The 8,866-nt window shown below is 38.2% G+C and overlaps 1 protein-coding gene across 1 annotated transcript; it reads right to left on the bottom strand.

The window, feature by feature from the left end:
* Window positions 1–880: 880 nt before the first annotated feature.
* On the bottom strand, window positions 881–3,990 carry LOC104928959 (zona pellucida-like domain-containing protein 1). Its single transcript, XM_019259368.2, has 10 exons — window positions 3,874–3,990; window positions 3,555–3,778; window positions 3,242–3,426; window positions 3,056–3,128; window positions 2,852–2,949; window positions 2,680–2,766; window positions 2,384–2,555; window positions 2,163–2,268; window positions 1,536–1,565; window positions 881–1,400 (listed from the first exon to the last, which is right to left on the bottom strand). Exons 1-10 carry the CDS (start codon window positions 3,971–3,973, stop codon window positions 1,264–1,266), a joined length of 1,212 nt encoding a protein of 403 aa, XP_019114913.2. The 5' UTR covers window positions 3,974–3,990; the 3' UTR covers window positions 881–1,263.
* Window positions 3,991–8,866: the final 4,876 nt, after the last annotated feature.

Genomic DNA, 8,866 nt, shown 5'->3' with positions numbered 1-8,866 from the left:
TTTATTCTTTCACAAGAAATAAACCTAAGCTGGCCACACAAAGCGTCAGCCCAGCCTCCACTTATGTCCCGCTTTTAGAAATAATACTGCTTTATTCATTCTGATTCTTCCATAGATGCATATCTCTGTCCTGTTGGGATTTCCATACAGCCTGATGCTGTTATTTAATACTTGAGGCTCTTGCTGAGTCCTCATGAGAGCATCAACATATTTAATGTTTTTGAAATTTTCTGGAAGCAATGACGGACTGACATTTCTCTTTGCTTAGCTGAGCTGTGTTTGCCATAACAAGGATTACTACAATAGCCAACAGGGCTATTTACTGTATGCCAGTACTGCCTCTGAACGACACAACTGATGAGCCGAAACTATTAAAAATGCCAGAAAATCTACTAATTATCTTTAGACAAGGTACCACCTGTTAATTGAAAACCATTCCAGGTGACGACCTCATGAAGCTCACTGTCAAAGTGTGCAAAGCTCTCTGAAGAATCTCAAATATAAAAGATATTTAACTTTGTTTACATGTTTAAATGTATTATTTCACAGTTTAAGTGTTAATCTACAATTCAGAAAGTCATTAAGATGAAGGCAAAACACTGAATGAGAAGGTATGTCTAAAAGCAACAGACAAACTATGGCAGCCAAACACAGTCTGTGCAATGCAATATAAAGTTATTAGTTATTATTAACGTAATTCAAAGTAAAAAATCAAAATCATCAAGGATGTACAGCAAAAAGTGTTGCTCACTGTCCAACTTGACTTACACTATATCAGCCATCAGTCATTTAACAAACCTGTCCTCTGTTTCGGTGTGTGTTCAGCCATACAATGAGAAGCAGTCAGAACTTTAATGTTTAGTTTAATGGTGTGTTTTATCAAATTATAAAGCACGTGTACTTTTTATTCATCATTCTCACTGAAAACATTTCAAAAGTACACAATTTCTAACTGATCACAAATGACACATTAATTAAATACTTCAACATGACTCTGACAATATGATTTCAAAATATAATTTTTGTACATATTCTGTGTGATTTATAATGATTATGAAGATACAAACCTAGATTCCTGCTGATGTTTGTGGACTGAAACGGCTATAGTATTACAGTATAATATGTCTGACTATTGTTTCTTGTAAATTCTTTCTTTTACTATCTCTGCAGCATAATGGCCATTTATTGTATATGATGAAGTATTAAACTGACAGTTTTGGAGATGCGTGAATAATGATAGATCCCACTTTCAGTCAGGTGATGTTACTGAATGATTGGCTTTTTTCTTCTGATGTGCAGCGCGAAATAAACAGCCATGGCGACGAGGAGAATAGCTAGGACGACAATACAGACAATTACAGCCACCACAGGGCTGCTGTAGTTGCTCTCGGATGTCACATCTGCGTGAGCAAGGAAGAATAATCAGACAATATTATTTATATCAATATTGTATGGTGCATTAAATTTGCTGCTCCCTCAGACTTCATTGGACAAAGCCATAAGAGTGCATTCAGAACATCACTTATAATTCTTACCGTGAGAAGCCGAGAAAGTTTGAGGTTCATCTGAAAAATTGAATCAAAAATATGGTCAGTGATTGACAAGATTAACTTTTTGTGTTATTGTTGATTAAATTAACTGATCAACTCATAATTTGACATCGTAGGAAACCATAAGGAAAGTTTCTTTCAAATGACTGTGATCGTTTTATTATTATAAACATGGTGATGAATGTCCACTAACCTTCACAAAGTTTACATTTTAACCCAAATCATGATCTTTCCTGAACATAACTGAGATGTCTTTGTGCTTAAACTTAACAAAACCTTAAACGACAAGCCAACAGAGATTTGTAACAGTTTTGGAAGTCGCAAAGAAATGATGTTGTCCTTGTCAGGTCTGAAAATACTTCTATGGGTCGTCCTAAAGGGCATGGACAACTTAATTTGTCCTTTAATTTGAAAGAATGCTCATATTTTTCTCATAACATGAATCAAAAAAGACAAATCCTGTTTACTGATAAACCTATATATTCATTTATTTTATTAGATATTTATATAGATGTTGTATTTTTAAGGTTATATTGTTTTCCTTATCATTTGTATCCTTGCATAAATTGTCATTGTAATAGACTGTAGGGATATCCTGCCCTAAAGACACACCAGCGCTCTGTTTTCCCACAAAAATGGCAGGCGAGGAGACTGTAGCGTTGCCGGACACTTCTTGGACTTCTCTCCTTCTCCTCTTTCCATTACCACTTTCACAGTCCTGTTCAAAATTAATGAAAGACAATCAAGGCTGATGCATGAGTTAACCACAGTACATATTTGTGATATCTTAAAGTTATTTTAGGACTGTGAGTTTAACTGTGGTGTGTACTTACAGGCATTAAGCTGCTGCATGAGGACACTTCACACAGTCGGGTGGTGCAGTGCAGGTAGAAAGTGGAAATTGTCTGATTTTTGTGCTCTACAAATCTGAAGGCCTCAAAGGAGAAGTGTGCCACCTGAGACGCCCCGTTGATGTCCACCTTAGTTTGCGGGTCACGTACACACCTTGGGTGAAAAAGAGATGGATAGTGTGATTGTACATGGGGAAGTACAAAGACCTAGTGTGGAGTTGAGTGTCAGAATAAGTGGAAGGTATTATATATTGTGGTTATGTATATTTGCGTCTTACCCTACAAAAAGGTCATAAGCTTGGTCATTGTTAATCGTAGGATATGGACTTGTCGTCGCAAAGCATCTGTCCAGCAGCACGTTGAATCTTTGAGGACAGACAGGTGGATTTTAAGTGTCTTTTCTTATTTATGTAAATTAGGGTTTATTGTAAACTGTCAGATTTTAAATACCTCTCTGTTAGGTTGGTAGCCTTAACTGCAACATAAATTTTGGTCTTCAGTTTGAGTCCTGTTTGTGGGATAAAAAGAATGTCTTCGTAGTCTTCATCCTGTTCCACAAAAAAAGAACAAAATAAAGTTATATGTTGTTATAAGATGATGTAAAAAAAAAAAAAAAACTCACTGTCCAGTTTTAAAAGCTAGAGCAGGTCTGACCTGGTAGAGCTGCATACTCAGTGTGCTGATGAAGCTACCATTGTTGTCATTTATGACGAGATTCACACCTGATCTGTAGTAAATGAAAAGAAGTTCATAGAATGCATCAAAATGTTGCTCAGTCCTGGTTATTTCACGTTATTTTGCAGTGTTGGTGTTATTCCAGGTCTCACATGATATACTCACACGCCCAGTTGGCTGTTGTTCAGGATATACTGCATCGGGTACAGACAGGAAAACTTGTACAGGACCTGTGGTTTATAGGTGATCATACCTGAGGTGGGGTCTAGAGAGGTAACAGCCCCAGAAATGTTGACGTACTGGACATTTGAGAAGTCAGAAAACTGTCCGGACCCAACCTCATTGATTATCTATTGAAAAAAGAAACACATCTATCACTGAACTCAGTTTATCACTATAGATTCTGTACTATTCTAAATACCATTATGTACTGGAAAATCCTCTTAATAGTAGGTAAAGGTATTATTGTGAACAATACCTTAAAGCTATTACTGCAGGATTCCATGGCACTTTCATTTAAGGGAAATCTGAATCTTAAGACTGGCGGTGTGACGCCCCAGTCAGCCGTCCCCAGACAGCCTTTTTGGTTTTGATTATTGAGGAACATCAGAGACTCATTGTAACGAGCGTGGTACATTGGGCAAAGGAGGATGTTCAGGTCCATAAACTCAGTGCCGCAGACCACTGTTATGTCAGAGTTTTCTGAAAGGGATCAAAAGGGGAGGACATAAATCAACAGAAATGGAAGTGTGATAATAACAATGAGTAAAGAACATATCAAAGAAATGGTCATTAACCTGGAGCTCTGTTTGTTTCACTAGTAATGCACTGCTCTGGTATCTGGGCCTCAGTCCTCAGAATGAGGCCAAGCTGGCACACAAGGATGACCAGCCACATTGTTCTGAGTCGGGCCCTGTGAGAAAACAACAAAACAATGGAAACCAAAGTATCCATAATCTTCTTTCAAGAGGAAAGTGCTTTGAAAGAAAGTCTTTCAAAAATGGCCAATTTTTTTGACGTCAAAGGCGACAAAAACCTTCCTGTCCAGGAGGGAAAAGCCAACAAAGATAATAGAGTTACTTAAGCCTATTATGAAACATACAACGGTCACCTCGATGAAAAAGGAAATATGTGTTTCAACCTGGATCCTTGAATTAAGGTGAATTTTTAAAAGACATTTTTCAAGACACTAATGATGACAATAGTGGTTATGCTTCATCATAAACATATCCTGGGAGAAACTTAGAAATACGTCGGCGTCAGACCGTCAAATTATATCTCATATGACAAGTTTGATTTAAAATCCAGAAACAAGTTTACAGTATTTCTAAATTGCATTTTCCCCCCCATTGTTGATGTAGTAAGAAAAGTAAAAAGAAAATAATTATTGCTTTAATTTCAAATATTAAGAAATATATGAATAGAAATAATAAAGTGTCGACTTTTGATACAAACTTTTGATACAAACTTTTTATACTAAATAAATATAACTAAAAGTAGTAATCTACTCTGAAAAATAAGTAATAATGTAGGTACTCACCTGTAAGTCTTCATTTTGTGCCTTGCTATGGGCCACCAGAGCCCTCCATTTATACTGTCGCCCCCACGGGGGCGTGTTGGGGAATGTCTCAGACAATAGTGCAACATGACCTGGGCCTTATCGTCTTCATTTTTTTGAATATTTTACATTCATTCTGAATTTGAATAACAATTCATCTTGGTACAGTTCAAGGTGTCAACTCCAGTTCACCGTCTGTTGCTTGTTATTTTAAACTTTCTTGAATGACGAGGATTTCCTAATCTACATTAATTTACATTTATACAAAATACACTTCAGGTTGTATGGGGGGGGATTTTTTATATTTATTTTTTTTCGATTTTGTCTCAAAACTTAATGAGGTCAGGCAGACAGGCAACTCTATTACAGAAGCTGCCACCTGGTCAGCATGTTATTTAACGCCAGACATTGAAACTGGGTGCTTTTTTCTCAAAAGATGAATGAGTTCCCCATTAAACTATAGCATTTCAAACTAATAATTTGTTCTTGAAGGTAATTAAACGGAAGTGGACAGTGTGGTGTGTTACCTTGTGGGATTAAAGACAAAGCTGTGTAATCCATTGTTTGTGTATTTTACTGGAATAGGAGTGCTTACCAGCAGGGCGTCCAATTGTCTATGACTCCACTTATTGCCATGTTTACGGTAGTCGGCTTTAAACTTCCAGTAATGCATTTGGTCTGGCATAAGATATAACTTTATATGTAATGTAATTGAAGTTTAATGGCTGGTAATGACGTTGTGCAATGGAAAAACACTTCACCGGTGTCTTGAGTATGGGCAGGAAGAGCGTCACATAGGAAACCGTAATGTATACACACAAATAATGTTTTATTTTTCATAGACGTATGAAAGAGCAGGGTCATGGATCTGATCACAAGTGTTCTATTTTTGAGATCTTTTGATGTGATAAGCGTCTCATTATTGTTCTTCAGAGTGCGACTCTTGTAATAGATCAGTTTTTGTTATGGCCTCAGGCCGTAAACTGTAAATAGAAAATTTCAGTGTTGTTTTGTACAGTCAGCGAATAAAAGACACACCTATCTGAGAGAAATCCAAAGTCTTTTGTGAAGCATCATGACACGAAAGAGACTACTGAGTAACTCAGGTCCCTAAAGAACAGCGCCACAATACACCATGAGGATACAGCCTGAAAAAGGTGCCTGTTGTATTACTTTAGGTGTATCCAGTGTCAAATGCCAGTTTTAATCTCTCTTTTGTCGTCTACATAAGCATTTGTCTGCAAGCCAAGTCACCAGTTACTGGGGGCACTTTTTTCAAAACTTGGACCAAAATTCAGTAAATATGGTCACCCTTGGGAAAAAATAATATTAACCAGCTGCAGACCAGTGGCGGATTTAGGTCAGGGTTGATCAAACACACAAATGTTCTGTATTAAAAGGGAGTGGACACTGTTAGTGTTGCAACAAGTCTTACATGTTACAGCATCAACAGGATAGCATTGAACAAACTACCATTTTGGGTTCGGGAGGCAGACACGGTCAACATTTTACGGGGGGTGTTGTTTAGCTCAGTGGGTGGAGCAGCCACCCCATGTGCAGGGGCTTAGTCCTTGCCGCCGCGGCCCAGGGTTCGAGTCCGACCTGTGGCTCTTTCCCGCATGTCATTCAGCATCTCTTTCTCCCCACATTTCCTGTCACTCTTCAGCTGTCTCTATACAATAAAGCTCAAAAAAATTTTAAGAGTACACTTAAGACTTTTTTTAAGACTTTTTAATAGAGGTTATTAGTTAGGCCTGGCTCAGGTCATCCCTTAGTTATGCTGCTATAGGACTAAACTGCCGTACTGCTACCATATCTCCATTACATAGTTTATAGTTAGTTTCTGATTTGCTGCCGCTGTGCATCTGTGTCTCTCTATCTCTATCACAGGTTCCACTGCTACTGTAATCATTTTATTATTCATTGTAATTGTACAATATGTTTATATTGATTTGTTCTGTACGCGTGACATCTATTGCACGTCTATCCGTCCTGGGAGAAGGATCCCTCCTCTGTGGCTCTTCCTGAGGTTTCTTCCACCTTTTTTCCCTGTTAAAAGGTTTTTTTGTGGGAAAGTTTCTCCTCACTCGGACTGAGGGTCTAAGGACAGAGGGTGTAAAGCCCTCCGAGGCAAATGTACTTTGTGACTAAAATTTAATTTGATTTGATTTTAAATGATTTTTTTAGTCAAACAAAAAGACTGTGAGCAAAGCTTGAACTCTTGTACTGTATGGGTTTGTTGTTGTGTTGTGGGGAAGCTTCATTTGGGGAACCCCTTAGGATCCTACTTAGTGTAGGAAAGAGGCGAAGAAATAGGAGAAAGAAATGTGGTGGGACGCCGGATACAAGAGCAAAAGAAGAGGAGAGGGTTAGGAGGCTATTTACAGGAATTTTGGAAGTGGCACAGTTGATGATTTATGATGCTGCTTATTAATCGCTGCTGATAGCTTCAATTAAAGAATCCAAATTATGATGACTCATGGCTTGAGCATGAAAATGTCACATGAGGATGAACTGTACAGACTGACACAGACAGTATTTTAATTAGAGAAGAAAAGTTAGGATGACACTGTATCCGTGACATTGTGTTGCCTGGGATTTAAAACTTTGCCAAGTAAACCAAGAGCACTTATTGTGAACTTTGCTGCTCTGTATTCCAGAGCCAAGTTCATATCAGTATCAGCGTATACAATATGTCGGACAAAGTTATGTCTGAGGTGATTTAGAAACAGTTTCACCGTGCCATACTTTGCCCTTCAGAGAAATGTCGCCACTCAGTACACTACATACCTTGACCACATTTAATCAAATAGTCAACATTTTTGAGGACACACATATTCACTTTGTGGCAGAGAGTTAGACCACAAGATGTCTGTATGGTGAATATAAAGCTAGATCCAGCATCCAGTTAGCTTCGCCAAGCATTAAGACTGGAAACAGGGGGGAAACAGCTGGCTTGGCTATGTTCACCCAGCATCACTATCACACAGATTCACTGTTTTACAGATTATACAGTATGTGACTATTTCTTGGCTCTGAGCAACCAGTTGATGAATCACAACCACAGCATCATATTTACACTTGAAGTACTGATTAAATCAGATACAAGTGGAGCTACAATTATTGTTTTTATAACAACATTGTGTGAAATGACAAAGTGAAAACAATGTGACAGTGTGAACAGGGAATTATCACCTGAATCTACAGCTCTCTATGGTTTCACAGAGCTTTAGTTTCAGCTCATTGTTGACCTGTCCAGCACTCAAATTTACTGTTTTGGTTCACTTTCAATGCTTTTGTTGTGTTTTTTTTTCAGTGGCAGCAGACAAAAACCTCTAAAAAACCCTGCTGCTCCAATAGAAAGAGAAAAAACAGATACTTCCTTGAGGAAATTGGTGAAGACCAAAAATAGAAGTAATGCTGTTTTCGCTGCCCCATGTAGCCAAAGAAATCAGGCAAACTACTAATTCATATTCAACATTTCAGTCAGGAGGACTAACTAGTCTATTGCATGCTCAGGCCTGAAGTGTGTTTCTTTTTCCATTCACTCCTCTCACACATGCTCATTTACTGCTGCTGTAATGTCACAGCGACACACCTCTGTTGTTCATCTTGCTGCTGTCTCTCTCACACATTCAGCCATCGCCACCAACTGTGGGGGATTTATCTTGCTGCTGCTCGGGGCAGATGCTCATTGATTACAAAAAAAATAAAAAAATCTCCTTGTAGAGTCAAAGCACCAAAGACTTTCGGTCTTCACATATCATCGTTATGATAAACAAATATATTTGCTTCATTCACTTGGTGCTCTCTCAGTATCTGTGGGCTTTTAATGGATTCCACAATAACTAGCTGAGAAGCCCCAAAGGCTGCAACTGCATTACTTGAACTCAAAAAGGTTATTTGTACTTGTACTTGTAAAAAATTAAAGAAGCATTAATCAATACTTATTTATTAACAATGAATCACATACTTGTATGTGAAAGATTGGCCTGGTTCACCTGCAAAAGGCCTTTCCCCCCACCTCCCACATTCTCTCTCCCATCCAGCAGACTTTGTCTCTGCTTTTTTAAATGTACTTAATAAACCTTAAATTTGGTTTCTCCCTCACTGTTTTCTTGCTTCATGTTGCTCCCCTTGAGCCAGAGTTACTTAATGAACATGCATCCTTTACACTTAACAACAATGGCAGGCCACCGCTCATAACAGGCTCATGTGTCCTACAGAAATGT

This window comes from Larimichthys crocea, chromosome VII, assembly GCF_000972845.2.
Source record: "Larimichthys crocea isolate SSNF chromosome VII, L_crocea_2.0, whole genome shotgun sequence".
NCBI classification, from domain to species: Eukaryota; Metazoa; Chordata; class Actinopteri; family Sciaenidae; genus Larimichthys; species Larimichthys crocea.
This window is presented reverse-complemented; position numbering and strand designations above follow the sequence as displayed.

Coding starts and splice junctions, on each gene's coding strand:
- LOC104928959 (XM_019259368.2), bottom strand. CDS start 3,973: ATGTGGCTGGTCATCCTTGTGTGCCAGCTTGGCCTCATTCTGAGGACT. Junction 2,269..2,383: donor CATGCAGCAGCTTAATGCCT/GTAAGTACACAC, acceptor AATTTTGAACAG/GACTGTGAAAGTGGTAATGG. Junction 1,566..2,162: donor TGTGGGAAAACAGAGCGCTG/GTGTGTCTTTAG, acceptor TCAATTTTTCAG/ATGAACCTCAAACTTTCTCG.